Source organism: Haemorhous mexicanus, chromosome Z, assembly GCF_027477595.1.
Source record: "Haemorhous mexicanus isolate bHaeMex1 chromosome Z, bHaeMex1.pri, whole genome shotgun sequence".
In the NCBI taxonomy this organism is placed as follows: domain Eukaryota; kingdom Metazoa; phylum Chordata; class Aves; order Passeriformes; family Fringillidae; genus Haemorhous; species Haemorhous mexicanus.
Window position 1 is genome coordinate 68,553,616 of NC_082381.1, and position 22,379 is coordinate 68,575,994.

At 37.5% G+C, this 22,379-nt stretch overlaps 1 protein-coding gene across 10 annotated transcripts in view; it reads right to left on the reverse strand.

Annotated features, from left to right (window-relative positions):
* Nucleotides 1-22,379, reverse strand: part of ERBIN (erbb2 interacting protein) — a 116,844-nt gene that overhangs the window by 47,150 nt on the left and 47,315 nt on the right. For all 10 annotated transcript variants that reach the window (XM_059836518.1, XM_059836526.1, XM_059836523.1 and 7 more), the window contains 2 exons: nucleotides 15,888-16,085; nucleotides 12,933-13,050 (listed from right to left, as the gene is read on the reverse strand). In XM_059836518.1, the coding sequence (XP_059692501.1) occupies nucleotides 12,933-13,050; nucleotides 15,888-16,076 (307 nt within the window). In that variant the 5' untranslated portion in view covers nucleotides 16,077-16,085. The remainder of the gene's footprint in view (nucleotides 1-12,932; nucleotides 13,051-15,887; nucleotides 16,086-22,379) is intronic.

Genomic DNA, 22,379 nt, shown 5'->3' on the forward strand with positions numbered 1-22,379 from the left:
ATCAAGTCCATGGCTTGTATAACAACCACACAAAACAGTACGGCTTCAAATCTTTAAGTATTTTTACAGCTTCACAGTTCTGAACAGATATCCATCCCAAAATGGGATGTATGCTTGCTGTAAGCTTCTAGATCATTTGAGAGAAGGACAAAAAATGCTCTGGGCACACTTATGTTTGAAAATTAAAACAATAAGCAACCTCCTTTTTTTCCAAGATTATCTGCGAAAATGCCAGGGTGGAGCTGCAATTCCACATATCTGTCAAATCTCTATTTGTCAGAAACTGATAAAGCAGGCCTTGAATATGACATGTATCCATCACATCAGAAGAAAATCAGTATTGACCCATTCTACCATGCAAAACCTTTACCTCCATCTTTACTATATATACCATTAAAAAAAATTAAAATAAACCCACTGCTATCACAACTGCAGCTGCTTTTGCAACATGTTCTTATACCCTGGGACAGGTGTCTTTATTTTAAATATATTTGTCCTAAATACAATAACCATTCATACTGGTATCTTTCTACTTGGATTAAGAATACACTGTTGTTTGCAGCAAAAAAAACCCTTATGCTAATAAATAAAGCTAGTTTGAAATTACTATATTTTTTTCCCCAGATACCAAACCTTAGCTCTTTGCCTTAAAGTTAACACATGTTAACTGTATTTGTGAGTGCTTTATCAGGTATGTGGAAAGTGCAACTTAACCCAGGGAACAAGACCACTAAGAAGGAACCATACTCTGTGAACACTTGTTTGTAGATTAGCGAGAGCATGAAATTTTGTGCTGTTTGAAAAAACATTAACAGTCCAGCTGCAGAGAGAACAACGGCAGCATCACCTCTCATTCAGGCTGGCAGGTGGAACTTCATGTATCTGTTCTGAGAACACGTGGTGAAGCATCAGCTGCTAAGTAGTATTTTTACTTACATAAGAAATTGCAGAATATTTGATGCTAGCTTAAAGCTCGATTATGTGTTTGGGCAGTAACAAGACTGACCCAGTATTTTAGGACGTAAGAGATGGCAGTAGACAAGTGAAGCAATGACACAATACAAACTTTAACTAATTAGTGATAACAAGTGGCAAAGTTACTGTGCTGACTTCTCCACAAATTCAACTAAAGCAGTGACACTATTTCTTTAAAAATAGACTTTTAGGTCTTTCTTGACAGGAACGTGTTTGTAATACTACCATTGAAACTATTACTTTTGACTTATTGTACTCTGTTACTCAAAGGTGAAAGGCAAGAAAAAAAACATGACATTCAGTTAAATCCAGGAGTTTAAATACACCTCAGTATCATGGACATTTTTGGGAAATGACTTGCTAAATTCAGAAGCAGAAGGGACCAGGAAGAACAGAACCATCAGTGGTAAAACAGGCCAACATTTCTGACGCTTCCTGAGTAACATACATGTTTATGCATATGCACAGTGTAAATAAAAAAATACAGTTTTAAATATATATATATATATATATATATATATATATATATATATAAAATATATATATATACATACACACACACACACACACACACACACATATACACGTATGTGAGTGCATGTTCATGTGTGTGAGTTCGGCCATGTGAAGTTTACTGTGTCTCTGTGTGGAGTCAAAGCAGAAGATGGCAACAGGATTTAATGTATTTCCATTACTCAGTACAAAATCAAAATTAAAAAGGTATTATTTATAATGTTAAAAATTTAATTTCTGTAAAGCACTAATGTTATTTTCGAGTCCAAGAAAGATTAGGAAACTACCACAGACTAGAACTGTACCTTATCTATTGCTGTCATATACTCTTAGTACAAAGAGAAACACACTTCCAAGAAACTTAAATATACATGATCTTAATTCCAGTTGTAGCAATAAATGCCATTCCACAAAAGGAATATCCATACATGGAAAGCATCTAACATGACACAATACCCTGAGCCTGTAGAAATAAATTTACAGATGATTTGTATGAAGTGACCTTCTGGTGTCTGAAAAATAAATTAAGATCTCTTTATTGCTGATGATACAAACTTACCTTCTTAAAATAAGCATTTACATTAATCAGAGTAAAGCTCTTCCTTGGAGGCCAAGCTGTGCCTCAGACTCACTCTGTGCCCTTAGTTTTGCTGTTTGAATCATGCTGAGAGATTCTCTAAGCTTAGTTTTTCTGAGAGATGGTCTCACTACTGGCCTTGGCTTGGTCCTTGGATGAAAGATTGCTCTCATCCAACACATTAAACCTTGTGTTTGTAATATTAATATTAGTTTCCACTGTCTGTGTCATGAACTCATGGAAGCACAGAAAGCTTAAATTTGCAGTAACTACCTAAAAACCAAAACACATGGCACATCTATGAGAGGGGAGAATGTCAATTCAAGCTTACTCTCAAAACAACAGCCTGATAAAATATTAGCTATCCAAATACAGACATGTTAAATCAGCATGCTTTTATACATAATCAGAGAACACTACAGTAGTCGCCTATTTGACTATGCCTTGGGCAAGAGACAGCAACAGTTTTATCAACAAATTAATAACAGAAATCCAACTGATATGAGAAACCTAACAATGAGGGAGCCTGGGAACTTAATTTTGCTTTTTCTTCAAGCCAGAATCATTATGGTACATACCATCCTAACTAACCTCACTCAGTACTTCAGTACAGATAAACAGACATTATTCAAGAGAGCATCATATTGAGAATGACAGCATGAAATATACCAAATGAAATGAATGACAGCATGAAATATACTAATACTTGTAGTACACATTCAGAAACAAGGAGAAAAAAAAAGTCTGGAGGCTGCTACTCTCTACCACGTGATAGGAAGTTGCATTTACTGACTGGCTATATAACAATGTTCTGACCACCCCCTTTTCCTCAGCTGTACTCGTCCTGCATGCTAGAAACATGCAGTTATTGTTGGATTAGTATTGTTTCATTTCTCCCACCAAGAAAAATTCAAAAAGCAAGTAGAAAGAAGAATAAATAACAAGACAGAGAGATATGAGAAAAATATATGAAGAAAATGGGGTTGTAAAGAGTGCTTTTTAAGAGGAATTGTTGGTTGTTTTTCTGCTTTACATCTATCCTCAATATTCTGAACCTTCTCCCCCATTAAGGAAGCTCAGCAAATCTCAAGGGATTCTGTGACCACATATACCTTCACTCATTTTTAACATTGTGCTAATTAATCCATTTGATAGCCAACTCAATCCTTCCCTAAGCCTCTCATTAGATAAGTACTGCAAATTGAGATCCACATTCCTTCTAAATCCTGTTTTTCTTCTGGGGTTTTTACTGCTTTCTCTGTACACAGATACCCAAGGATTACAGAAGACAGTGCAACAGTTCACCTGGTCTGTTGCAGCCTTATTCCACTTTCATTGAAAAACATTATATGGACAGGTTCTTCAACATATCATTACTTTTATATTTTACATGGTAACAATCACTATGCCCAACACATTCCAGTGCTCAAATTCTTTATAGATCACGTTTAATGTCTTCCAAAAAAACCCAAACCATTGTGTCTGTGGACATGAACATGTGCAGAGCACAGTAGGAGAAAACACAATTTGCTGATCATCTTAAACCACCAGATCCAAACTGAACTGGGAGCAAAGTTCTTTTTGTAATGTAGTTTACCAGAGAAGTTAGATTTATGTAAAAGTTTTTAGCATTTACTTGACTGTTCTTTCCTCCCTGTTTTCCCAGATTTCAAGCACTTTTAAACTTGCTGGCCAGTTTTTATCAAAAACAACATCAAGCCCCCTCAACAACACCACCCAACCCCCCCAAAACAAAACAAAGAAACCAACCAACAAGGAACAAACAAACAAACAAACACATAACCCCCCCCAAAAATCCCAAAACAAAACACAAAAACAAATCCCCAAAATAACAAACAAAAAGACCAAACAAAAGTTTAAACCAACAAACAAATACAACAAACAAACCAAACCAAACCAAAAAAATCTCTTAAAGAATGTTTAAGAGCATTTGGCAATAAGGTAAGGAAGAGAAATTTAAAATTCTTGTCTGGATTAAGCCAAAAGAAGAAAGCATTCATCATTCAGATCTCTACTTGGCAAAAACTCACTATCTAACCTTGTGGTATTCAATTATGATCCAAGACCAGCTGTGGCACATGCCCAAAGAACATACCAAAAAGGTCATACAGGGATTTCGGGTTAACAAACGCAAATCTGGAGGCAATCAACCTCAGTTCTTGATCACATAGCATGACTGAAATACAGAATTTCACCTGATTTCTAACCGCTTGGAGAGCAATGGGGTTGGGTTGTTGTTTTTTTTTTTTGGGGGGGGGGGGGTTGGTGGTTTTTTTGTTGTTGTTTTTTGGGGTTTTTTGTTTGGTTTTTGTGGGGGTTTTTGTGGGGTTTTTTTGTTTGTTTTGGTTTTTGGTTTTTTTGCATAGCCTGTCACAGCAAGTGTGTTCAAATGTCCTTTCACCTGGATTAAGGACTGTAAGTATAACAGCGGTCTCCCTCACCATTTGGAATTACACTCATCTCCCCTATACAGCACAATCCTCTCCTATCACTAGGATCAGTGTAACTTGCACAGCAGGAGGAAAAACTAAGACAATTTTTTTTTCTCCATCAGGTAAGATTTTTTTCACTCAAATACTGGCAATTCCATGTCTATAAAAAATTGTGCAAGTCAGATCCACTGGTAGCAGAATCCTTTACAGCAATCGATCAGTGCCGACAGCTCTGTATGCTCCTGCTTCAGCCCTAATGCAGATGGGGGCTTGCTCTGCTGCTCATACTGTGGTCATACCTTAATTCAGAAACAAATGCTAAAGCTAGCATGTCCAGATATCAGTTATAGAAACCACCACTGCTATACAGAAGTGGCAGCATCTATTGATTTGTAGTACTATTCATAGAGAGTTACATACACCTCTTCTTACACAGAAAAATTTTAAACAAGCTTAAATAGGACCAAAAAAAATTTTGGTTCAATACCTAAAATGCACAGAGCAAGAATCACTAACATATGTGAGACCTCCAGAAGCTGTACAGGTGATGTTCCCAAAGGAGTCTGCAGCTAGATCTCTGTTTGTAGAAAATGTGAGGGGAAAAATCTCTCTCCAAAAAACAGGCACACTAAAAAGCTCTCTTGGAGCAAAATACATTAAACTACAGCCTGCTGTGCACTTACTCCACTCTGCACCCTTCCAAGTATAGAGAACACACAGGCAAACAATAGGTTCAGTTTGCATGAATACAAATTACCATTACAATATAAATGAAGAAATTACCAGATTTATTCCCTCACCTAGTCTGTTTATCCTGGTCTAACTTCTGGGCAAGCAGTTCCACCACAAAAAGATAAAGTTTTGTATGTTCTTCCCCTCAGGCCTCTGCTACAACTATCTTTCAAGCACATATGGATTTAACATAGTAAAATATTTTTAAAAATATATGCCACAAATGTCCCAAAGAATATGAAACATCTGTTTGCAAAATCCGAAATTTTAAACTGAAAACTTAAAAGTATAAATCACAGCCTATATTCTTACATAATTCACAGCCTATATTCTTACATAATTATGTACTTACATATTTAATGTTGCATACCTTCTGAATGAAAATGAGCACTTTTCATTATTTGAAGTAAGCAGTGTGTTAGAACCCAAACAATTCAATGCACAGTACTGACCCACCTACCCTTACTTTTTGAACATTCATTCCCCTTTCCATATTTTTTCCTTGCTGCAGCTGGTTTCAGACCCACCTGCATGTCAAGTCTACATGAGATGCAAGGCTCTTCTGTAGGACAGCAGTAACACCTTTCCCATTATAGTTTTGGGGTTTTGGGTTTGGGCTTTTTATTGCTTTTATACACATGTCCTAGCACAGCTAAGACAGTGTAGCAAACATTTAAGAGTCTTCCAAGCATTCCTCCTCAAACCACCTGTAAGATCTGCAGTTGTCATAGTAAGGTCTCTCTAAGCCTCTTCTAGCCATGTCTCTTACATAATGTAAATGAGAAGGAATAAATGAGAAGCAATATGAGTAGCAAGACAGGTTTCTCAATACATGCTCTATGGAAAAAAAGGATAGCCAGTAATTCTTGAGTAATTCAGCCAGGCTTCTTAAAGACATGCCTGACACACTACTTTACCTAAACTAAAACATGCCAGGGCAGGGTAAAATTGCAAAATGTGGAACACTAGCAGAGTTGTTGACAATAGTTGTGGCCATAATGCTGTTTTGGACAATTTCCAAGGCTACATGGTTTTCAATCATGTCTAATTCGTGCCATCAAGTACCCAGAGAAGCACAAAACGTAACCATTGGAAGCTGGTTTGGTTTTCCCTGCCCTGTCCTCTACTACCCTGGACTGCAAAATCAATGCTGCACATCCAGTCACTTTTTGCTATTACTTGACAACTGTCACTCAAAGCACACCCTGTTACAAAAATAAAGATACAAGCTTCTCCTTTGCTGAACTGGTGAGGTGCATAGTGACAGTGGTGAGACCACCAGCAGCTACAGGTAAGTTCTGGGTGGACTTAACACTAGGTTTGAGCTGGGCAGGAGGTTCCTGGAGTCTGGGAAAACTGAGTAACAGCAGAGAGACCTATCAGGACTGCCAGGAAACAGCAAAGTCCCAGCAGTTCTTGCAAACGAGAGAGAGCAGTTCTGCAGTGGAGAAAGGAGTAGCTAGGCATAAGCAATCATGAGAGATTTAAATGGGTCCAGTGAGTGTGAGTGACTGGGAGTGTGAGGAACAGGACAGGTGGCTTTAAAAAGAAGTGGCACAGGGGTCTCTGTGGCAATCCACGAGGAAGGGCACAGGGGAGGAGCCACTTCATCCTATGGAGTCGTCAACATGCAGCAAACTTTTTTGGCAACAAAATTGGCGTCTACCCATTAAAACTGCTGTGCTGAGCACCAAACCCAAACAGAGAGGCCACAGCTTCCTCAGGTAGATGCGTACACCTGAACAGACCTCCTGAAGTCTCAGAGAGCCATCCAAATACTCAGCTGCAGGGAACGCCAGAATGTGGGAGCCCTGCTAAAACCCAAAGGCAGAGTTGAGTGCCATGGGTGCAAATGTGCCCAGACAGACAAGCATCACCGCATGAAGTGCTCACTAGCCAGGGTACCATCTGGGAATCTGAGAAGGCCATTGATGCTAGCAGGGTGATGACCCTCCCTTAAATCCTCTGGAGCTGAAGGTAAGTTAACATTCAACCCAAGCAAGTAGGATCAGCTAATTCACAAGGCAAGGGAGAAGAGACTCTTGTCTCAGCTCAGAGCAGGAGAAACAATGTTCCCTGTGCTACCAATCCACTCCTAGAAACAAATATGATGTTCTGGAGTTAGAAGGAGAAGAATCTAGGACAGGTAGTTAAGATCCAGAGGAAAAGAATTGTACTAAATTTGTACAGGCATCTTCAGGGTGACCTAATTACAGCATTCCAGTACCTGAAGGGCCGTACAAGAAAGGTGGAGAGGGACCTCTTACAAGAGCAAGTAGTGACAGGACATGGGGTGGATGGGACTACATTTAGATTTGATGATAGGAAGAAAGTCTTTACTGTGAGGGTGGAGAAAACTGGCTGCCCAGAGAAGCTCTGGATGCTTCCTCCCCTGGACGTGTTTAAGGTTGGGTTGGATGGGATTCTGAGCAACCTGGTCTAGTGAAAAATGTTCCTGCTTCTGTCAAGGGAGTTGAAATGAGATGATCTCTGAAGTTCCTTCCAAAACAAATCATTCTATTCTACAATACTATTCTATGCTGTCTTTACATGTAAATCCTTATCTACAAACCCTATAATTACTTTTACAATACCTTTTCTTGAGTTACAAACATTTGAGTCCAAGAAGACATTTTTAATAAACTTATTTCAGAATTTCTGATACATACACTCAAATTTCACATTCAAAACCTTATCTGCATTGAAATTTCATTCCATTCGCATCCTCTCTTACACACAGAAATAATTTTACTCTGAATAGACAGATTCTTTTCAGTAGCTTCAATATGACAATGTATTTAAGGAAAAAGTACTACAAACACTTGAAAAAAGACTTTAAATAGAAGGACTGCCTACATTTAGTGCGCATTTATAGGATCTATACAGTGATACACTATCTCAGAGCTACAGACTCAGAACTCTGCAGGAAATCAATTATCTTTCATTTCACTATCACAAATGATTTTAAAACCCTGGTCCTGTCCTCCTCTCTGTCAGTATATGTGGAGAAACAGCAAATTTACAGCAAGTTATTTTGTATTCAGGATCTGTCTTACTTCTTCCTGCAGAAAATGAAACTTGGATCTGTCACCCTCTGTTACTATGAACAATTCTCAATCCCTTAGAAAAGCCAAATTCCTAAACGTACCAGATGGGCAACACAAAACTGGATAGTCTCTTGAATTCTCATTCTCCAATTCCACAACTTTTGGTACAAAGCATATCAAAGACAGTTTGCCAAATCAACAGATTACTTTAGAACATTGAAGAAAACATATTTGATCTAAACTTGCATCTGTTAACAAAATTCTTTAAAATTACTGGAATAACTTCATAGACAGATATGCCTGGAGGCAGGGGGGTAAGGGGAGGAGAGTGTTTTCTTAGGTTTAGGTTGTCTATTTTTCCATGAAGATTCCTTGTAATACAGATTAACAAACTGACATGAGTAAATTTGTTGTAACGTCACTGTGACAAATATCTAAGCGACTACTGAAGGTACTGTTATTTCCAAAGCCCCAGGTTACTCTTGGTCTTGCTAGTAATTTTCTCATCTTGCGGTTTAATCCTCCAAGGCCTGAATAATATGGAACTTAAGAATTCAACCTTCTTCTTTCACCACCTGCATGTAGGGAAAAGTAGATCATCTCACTGTTTCCCACTAGACTAATCCACAGACACAAGCAATTTCAAGTGCATTTCCCAAGGTTCCAGGAAAGCCTGATTTTCCTGGCAGTCACCTCATCCTATGTTTCAACCTTTCAAACCACTTGATTTGAGTAACCTGTAAAGCTAACTCTTCTGTACATTTAGATATGCCATCAGACACTGCATATAAATTCCTTTCCCTTCTTCAAAGAAGAGTCAAAAATATTTCCTTGACAGTTTTCCACATTGCCCTAGATGCATGCTAAGGCTGGCATGCCAGAGTCACAAGAAAATGATTGTTCCCTAAAGTTTAACCCCAAAAGACATTGATTTAGGGGTGAAGAGTAGAGCTGCAGGGTTTTTTGGAAGCTGGGGTTTTTTTCCTGTACAGCTGTCAGTTCATAAATAAATTGGCCATACAGAATTAAAAATGTTTTGATTTCCTTTAGCCTCATAAATAAAACATTAATTAAAACTAATTTTTCTATACTGGTCTCACATTCTGTATGCTGCAACTTCTCTTTAAGATGTAACCCATCAGGTTACAGGGGTGGGAGAAAAGGCATCTCTCAATGCAAGATGTAATTTCACAGGAATGCAGTTTATTTATTGAACCATTTGTTCAAGTATGATTTCCTCTTTGTGACTAGGCCATCACAAGGCTTCAGCTAGAAATCTCAAAGCTGAGGTGCATCTGGAAAGAAGCAACAAAATATTTCTGATATTAAGCGTTCACAGTAGCCTTAGGAATCAAGTTAAAATGCCATAAAAGGACAGTAGACATCCTCATTACCAAAAGGCTACAGAATTTATTGACTACTACCAATAATAAAAGCAGAGTTAAGACTAACTCTAGTCTATGTTTGCTGCATGTATAGCAGCAATTTAGTCTTTCTAGGTTATACTCGCACCACAACCACTTCAGCAGCCAAGGATAATACATTACAGACCACACTCTTGTACAAAGACTTCTCTGTGCTCCTCAACTCACAACCATTAAAGGCTTGCACTCTAACTCAGCACATCTCAAAACATACATCACTTCCAACAGTACAGACAGAAGAGAAGTAGTCAAATGAAAATCTGTAAACTAAAAAAACATCCTGGCTCAAGGAGACCCAATAAGAGAAGGCGCTGCATGCTGGGAGCATGCAAGGAAATATGCATGTCTCCTGGTTTCCTGTATTTTACTAAATTTTCCCTATGCTTCTACCTTTTGGTCACTGCTGGAGGATGCTAGATTAGATAAATCCTTGTTCTGATAAAATATTATTAAATATTCTAAAGTATCAACATTTGCACATCTGCTGTGTCTCTGTTATCGAGTTTTATATATTGTGTGCCTGAAATCAAACACATTTAAGCCAGAAATTGAAAGGGCAAGACTTTTTCCCATATTATTAAAGCACCATTGCTTTCTTAGACTAAAACCTTTTATGTAACAAATCTGCTACCTTGAAAAATTTCTGTGATTTTGATCTTTCATCTAAACATCAAATATTAAGCACACACATATATATGCATATAATCCTACTTTGACAGCTGGATGGTCTCCCATATGACTGGCCTCACTCTGCAAACCAGATTGCAATTCGTTAAATAATTTGGAAACATTTTAGTTTTTCATTTTCCTATCAGCTCTTTAGAAAATTAAATACTTTGGTCAATACATCTGATTACGTCTTTGCCAGAAACAGCTCAAATATTTTATGTGTAAGTCCTGTCATATTTCATGTATGACTTTGAAAACTAAAGTCTAACTATTCTTCTAAAAATACAACCTTTAAAAATAAATGCATATTTGATGTCAAGGCATCTCCATGATTTAGCCCAGTCCATGTCAGAAGGAAACAACGGTATATCAACACTTCAAGGAAAATAGAGGAACTATTACCATTCGCTTACCACCACCACAGGAATCTGAAAAACACTGAATTATTTTAGAATTCGGCATCTCTCATCATCCTGCACTTTTCAGGCCTAATGTCCACTAATGATGGGTTTTTTTCCCCATAAACTAAAGGAAAGCAATTCTTTCCACAGAAGTCGACTGCCTCCACATTGTATTATTTTGAGATATAACAGAAAACGAAAGAATTGCATATTTTGATAAATTTTGCTATTCTTAGAAAAGTAGTAAAATACCTCCTATTTGGCTCTATTATAGACAACCATCAGAACAATGAAAATGTGAGTAGTAAATTCTTACAAAGAGAAAAACAGACACAGGGGAGGAGAGTTGGCTTGCAGTTGTCAAGAGAAAAATTTTCCACAGTTGAAACAGGGGAGAGCTGAATAGAAAGGCAAAAGCACTTATGCCAGCAAAGGAGGTCTCAAATAATACAGAATTTATTACAGAATAAAGACCACTATTTCTTACTTCACCCAGCGGAAACAAAGAAGGACTCTAATTTGGTTCTTTTAATTTTACAGAGGGTTTAGAACTATGGAAGACAAGATGACCCCAGTAAACTTGTTATCTCAGAACTATTTTTTATGTGCAACACTAGTCAGAGAAGCTATCCAAATTGTGATAAGTCTGACACCAGGCACATGATAATAGTTTAAATAAGCTTTTCTCTGAAGGGTGTTAAAAAAAAACCTATCCTCTAGAAAACAGAGATTGATAGTTTACTGGGATAGTGTATCTCATGCCTCAGAGGAACAAGTGCTCTTTCAGCACTGAACTCTGTAGGCTCAGTTCAGGGCCATGACATTTTAGACAGACAAGTAGGTCCTTGGCTTCAGCTGTCTATTTATGTACATGAGCTATGGAATTTGCCAACAGCAGCACTCAAATTCCCTTTTGCTGCTTTAAAGTCTCCTACATTGAGAACTTGTGTTGCAAACAGTTAATACTTTCAACTGCTCAGTCCAGGACAAAAAGATTATTCTTTCTCTCTTCTGTGTTACTGTGACAGTTTTAAGGCCAGCATTCTTTAAGAAAGACTATCAATCCACTTGTACCAGGAACAGATCAGTAACAACCAGGTCATTTATTGCACTAAATGCTGTGTTCATTAAGCAGAGATAATAGAGTAAGAGTTTAAGTACGGATTGGGCTAAAACAAACAACTAAGGAAAATACCAACACCTCAACAATTGGAATGCTTTCTTAATAAAGCAGAACTTACTTCTCTTTGTGGAGTCACAATTACATAGCAGCCCAAATAAAACAAAAAAATTGAATGACAAAATCTTTGGAATATTTATGTAATTCTTATTTTCAAGTATTATTTCAATGAGGTATCCTCTTACTTAACTTCAAATTAGTAAGACAAAACTATTCTATTCTCCTCAATTAACACGACTTAGCTTCCCTCTCACGTAAGTCATACAACTAAGTTGGACGACAGTGCAACTGTGAGGAAATTGAAATAACATTATCTGCCAGCTTACCAAAGCACCACCATCATCAGTAAAACCCCATTAATACAATACTTGGCTGACAAAATTTCATAACTTATACAATGTCTGACTCTCACAGAATGATAGATTTTTAACAAGTCAGGCAAGCGAACAAAGTCATGTCTACGGACACATAAGCACACTCCCCCATGCAACAGCAGTTACCATCCCCAAAGCCAGACAGCAAAGTCAAGTCCTACTATACTACAATACTGCAATATACTACAATATTCCAAGAGCTTATTAAAATAAACCAAAACCAGTTTTTATATTAAATAATTAATACCAATAAAATCTGGCAAAATTTCCAAGTTCTTTTGCAAAATCTCTTCAGTATAGTGACAGATGACAAAAGTTACTAAAATTAACATTTGAGCTTATGTATTTTGAGAGAATATAAAATGCCAGACAGCATTGTCTACAAACCAATCAATGTAAGAGATACAATTAAATATCACAACCAGATTATAAAAGAGTATCTTTTTATTTTAAGCAGGGATTTAGAGTAGTAATTTTAAAATTACTAGCTGTGCAGCTTCTAGAAATTACAGTTTCGCTAGTGTCTTTGTACAGTCAATGGTGATTCGCCTTTTAGTTACCTCAATACAATAAGCAAAGTGACTTACCATTCTTGCTGACATCCAGTTCCCTGAGATTAATGAGATTTGCAATGGATGCTGGCAATGTGGTTAGATCATTGTCTGGCAAACTCAGCTTGTGTAGAGACTGACAGTTAAAAAGTTGCTATTGAAACAAAGGAAAAAGTGAATGTGATTTTCTCTCAGTTTTCTCTATACAGCTTTTGTTTTTAACCCCTTGAAACTTCTGATCTCATGGCCTGAAGACCAAGCTATTTAGATTTTGTCTATCAAAAATTTTTAAATAGTTTCATTGAAAATTTACTCATTACTACTCTTAAGAAAGCAAAAAACTGTAGATGGTTACAAGGCAGCAGTTATGCTTAATCCTTCCTACAAATGCCTTCCAGGATCTCAGAAACTGTGACTTGTAGTTACATATAGACCTGCAAACACTGCAAAACATTTCCTATGATAGACGTGCCATGCGACAGCCCTGTGGTAAATAGAGTTTATTCAAGAAGAAAAAACTGACAGACACATCTTTTGAAGTTAAATCATTCAGGAACACAGGATTTCAGCAGGTATTCACCTCCTCTAAAAGTATAATTTTTTTTTTTTTTTTTATATCTTCCAATATTTTTTCCAGTTCATGCTTCCTACTTGAAGCACAAAAAAAAAAAAAATCCAAAAAAGTTGAAAAAAACTTGAAAACTAGTGAAAAAATTGAAACTAGTCAAAGTTCAAGTACAGAAAACTGTCTAATCTCTTCTGTATACATTCATTACCATCTTTATCAAATAGGAGTTCAGAGCCAGATCTCTTCTTAAATACAGGGTACCTAGAGATTCTGCTTCAAAAGCTTAACAAATTGACAAAGTAGGGCAAATAATCTTAATGTAATGAAAGAAAAAACCCCACAAGATATGCAGGAAACTTACACAAATTATAAAACAAATATCTCTAAGAAAGCAATTTAAAAGATTAATCTGAAAAATTTATGATGAGTTTTCCTTTCATGACAGCTTTGGATAAGATCATTCATAAATGCCTTGACTTAGTGATTTTGGAATTTCTGAGAAAATATCAGAAAAAACAGGAAGGGTTCATTGACTAAAAAAATTTATGCCAATCACTACCATATCATGAGCTCAGTTTGACCAAAATTTTTTGTGTCTCTCTAAACTACAAGGCCACTATTTGAACCAGAGACTGAAAATGCCCCAATTCCTGTAAAAGTTGCACGTACCACCACAGAACAAAAGCAGACATGAATTAGCAAGATAGACAGTTAAAGGAATAAGCTTTAACTTGTCTACTGCTGTTTCCAACTCTTCAGAAATATGCCTGTTAGAACTTATTTATCATTAACGCTTTGAAGAGTTTCAAGTCACTTAGGATACATTGATGAGCTCAGGTGTTTTGGAGTCATTCCCTTATTTCAAGAATATATACTTAGACTCTTTCCCTGGAAAGCAATAATCTAAACTCTTGGAATCATTAGAAATTTCTCTGACACGCAGCACAAGGAACTGCAAGATCACCTAAAGGAAAATGGAAGGGGAAGGAAGGATGATGTTGACTTTGCAATTGTTCCTTTCGTTGCTCTTTTTCAGCATTTACATATTCATAATTACTTGTAGTAAATGCAGGAAGCCACATAATTAAAGACTATTTTACTAAGGAATTCTTTTTTCTTCCAAACATCAGAGTGAGAGAGAGAAGTAAAACTGTTACAGTTTGAGCTTTTCAGCTCAAATGCACACTGTGGCTCCTGGGGTAAAAAAGGGTACTTTTTCAGACGTGATTTAGCACATAGGATGAAGGAGGATGAAAGAATTCCAAGTGCCAAGTCAATTTTGAAGCTGAGACTACGCACCAACATTTCACGTAAAGTCAATTCCTTCCCTACTACAACCTTTCTCCCCTCCACTTTGCTTCTATTGTGCCCTTTAGTCAGCTAAATTAAGGAGCTACACTATAAGAATTGACTTTTGAAATAAGCTGGAATTCTGAAAAGATTCAGAGCAATTAAAAAAATCCAACAGCCACACTGATGGATCATAAGGTTGACAAACAGCCTCAAAAGAGTTGTGCTGTAGCAAAGGAGAGATCACAAAACACCACTGGGGCAAAGGGAAAGGTGAGAGTGGAAATGTCTTAACAGAGTTTCAGAAAACTAGAGAGGGCCTGCTAAGTATCAACCCTTCATATTTGAAATGGCTTAATAAAAAGTGTTTTTCAAACTGGAAGACTAAACAAAATGGAAAAGGAATACACAGCTTGAAACTCTGGGTCCCTATTGGCAAGGATAATTTCAAATATTACAGGGCTTCCCCTATAGTTCTGCTTGGAAGTTTAATTATAAAAATTTTGGTCAAATGAATAAAAATCACTTTGACTACATCTTCACTACCCCTAATCTCTCTGCTTGTGTCCTTTGCCATATTTGAATTTATATGGAGGGTATTTTCTTTTGAAAATTGAAAGGGTAGCAAAAAATAATGACCAAAATTACTCAAAAGCTGGAAAAAAATCTTTCATTTCTCAGAAATATGCCTCTAAGTATGACTTATTCTAATATAAAAACACATTAACTTGAAGCAATTGTAGGCTATTACACGTCCCTGCAGTTAAGAAAATAAAACCAAAACCTGAAAAGGAACAAAAGGCAAATGTTCAAGCAATCTTTCTGATCAGATGGATAATTAAACTGTAGACTAGACTAAGGCAAGTGGTAGCCTACCCAATTCAAAGTGCAGAGAAATAGATTTATTAGCCAGTCTTTTCTGCTTTGTAACTCTCTGGAGCTAGATCTGTCACATGAGCAATTTCATTCCAATTCATGCAACAAAATACTCCAGCTGGAATGCATAAACTTTCAGTCTACTAAGGCTGCTTCATGGCAAACTATGGCCCAAAAGCTGAAGCCGGACACTATTAGCTTCTACATGCTGGTAAACACGCGATATGTGTATCTAGAAGGAAAATCATCCAACATACCTTTGGAAGCTCTTCAATCTGGTTAGCATCTAAATACAGTTCTTCCAAGGTCTTTTCAAAAGTAAAAATCTCCTTAGGCACCTGTTCCAGGCTGCAGTGAGAATAATCAAGTGTAGTCACAGTTTCCTCCTCTCCACGCAGACAGCGGCATGGCACCAGCCGCAAAAACAAATTCCGCTTCGTTGTCATTTTCAGGCACTGTAAAAGGGAAATTGGTCAATTTAAAAACCAAGACAACCTCAGAAATACTCATGTGCAGTTTCTCAATCTTCCACCGACCGCTAAATACTGAAAAGAAGCAGCATATATATGTTCCTGCATATATATTTGTATACACATGAGACATAGTGAGAAGCATGGACTTATTTTCTTTTAAATACAACAGAACTCTGATGACATTAAATGGGGTTAACACACCTGCAGATACCTGAAGATGAAGACAAAGTTTAGCCTATGACTTGTCACCAACTAACACAATCTTAGACTGCAGAGAATCAGAGAACTTTGAAATGGGCACTTCTGAACTGTCAATTATGCCTTTACAATACAGCTTATCCTACTTTTACAAAGGTCAGTAAGATATTTTTGTTTAGCATAATAAGATTCACCCTCTGCAGAGAATTAAAACATAGCCATAGGAAATATAATCAGGGTGGGGTTTTTTGTAAATTCACACACCTTAATTTCAAATCCCTCATTTAATGACAGAATACAAGAAAAAAAAAAAACCCAGTTTCTATCAACTGTTCTATCTGCAGTTTAAACAGACAGATTTTCAAGATAACAACATGATCTCTTCTTGCAACTTCACTCCCTTTTGAAAACTTCAACACATCTTGCTGTGCACACACTTCAGCTGGCTATGGGAATGTACCTTTAAACTCATTGCTACAACAGTTCCCTCTATTCTCCATGACTTCTACATTATCCCTATTCAACCTGAGAAGGCAAACCTAAATGGTTCTGTCTTGCTAATCACTGACAGCATACACCAGCAATGCTCCTGTCTCTTCTCCTCAGCAACAGCACAAGTTTAGGTCTCTTTCTCTAATAAGCAATAGATTTTCACAAAATCTTCAGAATGTCACCTCAGGTTTCAAGTTTGGTTGAAATTAGATGACAGACTCAATTTTTCAAGAAGGACCAACATATGCAGACAAACAACATGATCATGTCAGCTTCATTTCCTCAGGAAATTGGCCTAAAAATACATACTTCTCCAAAACAGCACTGAGTATTTATTTTCTCAATCAAACTGCCAACGTTCCAAATGAAAATATGCCTTTTTTATCTCCTTTTTTTTTTTTTTTTGAACTGCTGAAATTATATTTCAACTTCTGGACTAGTGACAGGAAAGTTTCTCCTCCAAATGCCAAAAAAGTCTTTCAGACACATTTAGCAGACTGCACTTCAACTTTCAGACAGTGTGTTGGTAATGCCCATGGCACTATGTAAAGTCACAAGTAAGACCCCTTTTCTCACTAAGACACAGAAACAAGTAATGCACTTGGATTTTCCTGCAACTTAGCTTTCCAAATATTTCACAGTATGTATAATTCATATGACAACAGATCAAGGGACCGCTATACTTTAGTGTTTTCATTAAACAGAAGTAGAATTTATCACACAGGCTGTGAACAGTCAGATTCTACATACATCCATTGAAAAAATGCAATAAAAATTTTCATTAGAATAGTGGGATGTCAAAACCTCTTTTTTTAACAATGTTTCCACATTGCTAGAATTTTCTTACAACATTGATTATCAAAACACAATATTTCTCATAAAACTGCAGCCATATTTAATCAAAAAGTGATTTTTTTTTTTTTTTTTTTAGTATTTAACTGTATTGCAATACAAAGAGATTGGAGACTGCAAATTTCGCACAGGGATCTTCACAAAATTGGAAAAGTCAGCAAAACAGATAGCATAACCTTCTTCTGCCTCTTTCACAGGAACAGGCTCAAGCATGACATCCTCTAGCCACCCACAGACAGATGCCAAGGATGCTATGGAAGCTGATGTGCTCACTGGATCAAAGTTATCCATGCCTTCTCCAAGCCTCTGATGCTGCACATGAAAGCACAAGTTGAATTCCCTGGCCAACATCTAAAAACAAAAAAGCCTTTGACAAAAAAGAAATTTTGTTGCATTTTGCTAGTACTTCAGAGAATGGCAAAGCTGTGAAAAAACACAATACTTCCGAACGAAGCATCAACAGCAGTCTCTTTAAACACGAGTATAAACAGAAGAACATATGTCATGGAAACAAGCATTGGAAGCAGAGATTGTACATGTGAATTGATTACCAGAAGTCTGGCAGGGAAAGGCACACCTATATCCCACCAGCTGCAGCCGTCAAATAAGTTCACTCTGTCCAGCCATTTCAACTTCTGAGAACTATAGTTTGAAAGCAGAATTTAAAGAAGTTTACTATACGCTTCATATAAATAATCTAAAAAAGATACTACTTGCTATTCAAATCCCTTAAAAAACGAATTCATTACACTGTTTGCCCCTCCTCTTCAGTGGCTGTTCTTTTCACATGGAGTCCTACTTGTCCATGTCACTACCAGATCTCATAAAGCCTAACAATGCAAAACCCACACATACCTAGTTTTCCTAACTTATTCCTTTAATTTGTAAGGGATATCAGGAGCTTTTGGAAGGTGTGGGGGAAGAAAGATCTGGTAAAAGATCACATGCATCCACAGCATCACAAACAGATTAGTAAACAAATGCCTGGACAATATCACAGTGCTGGGTTCATATCTCCTTCAGTCACCATGTCTCTTTAAGTACTGAAACTCCTATCACATCTTAAGCCAAAACAGTCAAAACTCATACCTGAGTATCAAATAAACAACCACCTGCCAAAGCACTGTGTTTGACCGACCTGGGTATATTTCTACTTGTATATCTATTTGTAACTCTTCAAAACCCAGAATGAACCAAGAAAGCTTCATTTAAGTGAAAGCAGGAAACTGCAATGTGATTTATTTCAAAATTATTTTATGTTTGTTCAAATTTTACTTATCTACACATACAGGAAGAACTGTTTAACACTCATGTTCTACAACAGAGATGGCTGCCAATACTAGGAAATTGGTGCATCAGGATAGTGGCAGGAAGCATTCCCCACCACCACTTCTCTACAATATGTATTTTATAAATCAACAGTCAGACATACACACTTCTTATCTGCCTCTGTCTACCCATCTTGTGGTCAGCTGCCCAAGCAGAAAAATTGTAATGGATGAAAGGAATGAAAAAATACAGAAGAGAATCCACTGTTAGAACCATCAAAGACAGGAAAATGTAATTTCACACACATGTGCTTTTCTTACGTTGCTCAAATAGGAACTTCTCCATGTTTAGTTTGAGTAAATACACACAATGTAAAAAGGGACACAAAGGATAGTGATTTTTTTTCCTGCCCATAAAACAGGCAAGTCTAGCAGGAAGAAAAATCTTGATTTCCTAATGTACCACAACATCAGACTACCTGAAGCACCAAATTCAACAATGTAAAATTGTCTTGCAGACCTACAACATTTTGATGGCTTATTTTTTTCCACCACTTAACAACTCCAGTTCTTTATGATACAGATATAATAAAGACCTCAAAGGGAAAAAAAAAACAAAACCTGAAACACAAATAAAAACCTCTTGTTCCCTAAATCATTAGATTAAACACAAGTTTACCTGAGGTTCAGTGTTCACAGCCCTGGAAAATTATGACCTTTATATAGTTCTTGGGTTGTTTTGCAGGGTTTTTTTTTTCACTTCTTGAAGGAACAGGAAGGGAAAAACACTCTGCACAAGCTGCAGGTATATATCTGCTCCACCTTGGACAATGGTCTGCAGGGGAAACACTGTTCTAGTGCCTGGAGCACCTTTGCCCCCTCCTTCACTGGCTCTGGTGTCTACAGGGTTGTCTCAAATTTTCCCACTTTTCTTGCCTGGCTATTGTACAGTTGTTTTTAATGCTTCCTTAAACATGTTATCACAGAGGTGCTACAAGATTGCTGACTGACTCAGCTTTGGCCAGTAGTGGGTCCATCTTGGAAACAGCTGGAATTGGTTCCAACTAGCATGGGGGCAGCTTCAGGCAGCTTCTGGTGAAGTCACACCTGCAGACCCCCTGTAGGAGCCCAGAAGATAAGGGGCTAATGTGTTTGTCTCAAACACCAATAGCAGGGTGGCTGTGGCACTAACCAAGGACTTTAGGTAACAATAGCCAAGGACTGTTGGCAATAACATGCTGTGAGAAAGGACAAAATGTGACTGGACAAGGGGCCACACAGAGGTAGGACAGCACTTTTCTGAGACAAAGGTCTTAGATCTACCTCCTGGAGATAACCACAGCTCAGTACAGCACAGACAGAGAAATGAGGTGGAGAAGCAGGCCCAGACTGCCTGGGGCGAACAAGACCACCAAAGACCCAAAGCCCTCTGACCCATTTCCACCAAGACCTGGAAAAACAGATAGTGCATGATGACTAATTAACATTTGAAAATCCAAAACTTTTCTCCAGATCAGGGAAAACTTGCCTATTAAAAAGGCACCCAAAAGCAAGCCCAAGTCCATGGGTGTCTGCTGGACATGCTATTGGCTGGCTCAATACTGGAGTATGGACTGGCTCTCTCTCTCTTACTCCCTCTCTCTCCATCTTTAATTTGCCTCTTTGTCTCCTTCTTTTCCCCCTACCCCTTTATCCAAAATCTACTGCTGCGTACTTATATTAGGAGTTGTAGGACTAACATAGCAACTTGCACGCCATATTTAATTAACTCACAAAACTTCATAAGTTTTTGTGGGCTCTCTAACTTAAGTTATTCCTTTTGAAAAGCATCTACAAATCTTGGTTTCTCCCTTCCCCTTTCAGGTGGGACATCATACCCCAACTACTAAATCCTTGCCACCTACACCTAATATGAACTATAAACAGTAAAACTGAATAGAATTCAATCATGTAAATTACTGTAAAATGAAGCTGAAAAGAAAAGCATTTATTTGAAGACAATGCAAGAAAACCAAGATCAACAGCAAGCTTGGGTATACACTACATTCTAATCCAGAAGAGACTAGCATCATTCAGTGAACCACCACTCTTCCCTTCAACTCTGATGATTCCCTGCATACTCCCATCATCCAAATACCTGGCAGTCCAACAGCATCTGGAGACCTGCTAGAACCCCATGGGACATTTTCAATTTAACCTCAAATACAGCTCAGGATCGCAGTAATTTTGTCCTCAGTCTATGTTAATTTGTTTTGAAATTAGTCCCTTAGATTTCCTGTCAGATGCTAACAGGATGAGATCACTCATGATCAAGAAAGAGCTGCTTCCCCCTCCCAGGCCTTGTAAAAGGATATTACACCAGCAGCAATTGAAAATGAAACCAGGTATCAGACGTCAATACAGAAAGGCAAGTCAAACTAGGCACACAAAATACACAGTGAAGTACTTTTTAGTCCACCTCACTGTCTACAAAATAGTGTAGAATTATGGAACTGAGCACATATAAATACAGAAAAGGGAAAGATTGTGTTGGGGAGCACATAACCTAACATGCTGCCTGACAAATACAGAAAGGCTTAATTGACCAACTGACAGAAGTCTCAACATTTTCATGTCGAAACAAAGAATTATGAAAAAGCTCACAAGGTTTTTTCTCTGCCTAAAGCAGAAACAAGCACCACAGAAGACACCAAAACACAAGCTTTGTGGTTTCTCAATGAGAGATGCTATACTGTGAAAAGTAACAGCACACTTTACATGAATGTCTTCCAGTTAAAAACAGCACTAATTCTCATGAATTTGGGAAAACTATAAACAACACAGCTGTTTCTAGAAGGAACAAAAAACATCCTACGTTTTTTGCAGTAAACAAAGCACAGAATTATTCACTCTTTAAACCCAAAATACTTGGCGCCTCTTACTCATCAGGAAATCATGGGGGTGGGAGGAGGAAAGTGTGTAGGGGTAGCACTAAGGCTTGGTACAGACGTCCCCTAAGATCAAGCCAGTCCTCTTGGGCAGGAAAGGTGAAGTCTTAAAATAACAAACTGTAACCACTATTTTGCACACTCTAGCTTGAAAGTGTGTTTCTCTTCAATCTTTTTGCTTGTCATCTTTGGAAAACAAAATGATGGTTCACACCTGATGGCCACTGAAACATGCAAAGACAGCCTGCACTGTAAAGAAGCTTTTCCTTTCTAACGATCGCTGGCATTCTCTTGTTGAGGTGGTAAAGCCTCATTTGGCGACAATGCCAACGTCAGGTATTTTCACTTCTTCCTCCCTTTTCATCCCAGCTATTTCTTTGTGTCTCTTCTAGAAAAAAAAAATAAATCCCCAAAATGGACTGGTTATGTCATACATTTCACTGAATGAGACTGGCAAACATACCAGTACAAACAAATGAACCAAAGTACTGCATTCTAGAGAAAGAACAAGTGGGTGGAAATAAAATGGACACCATTTT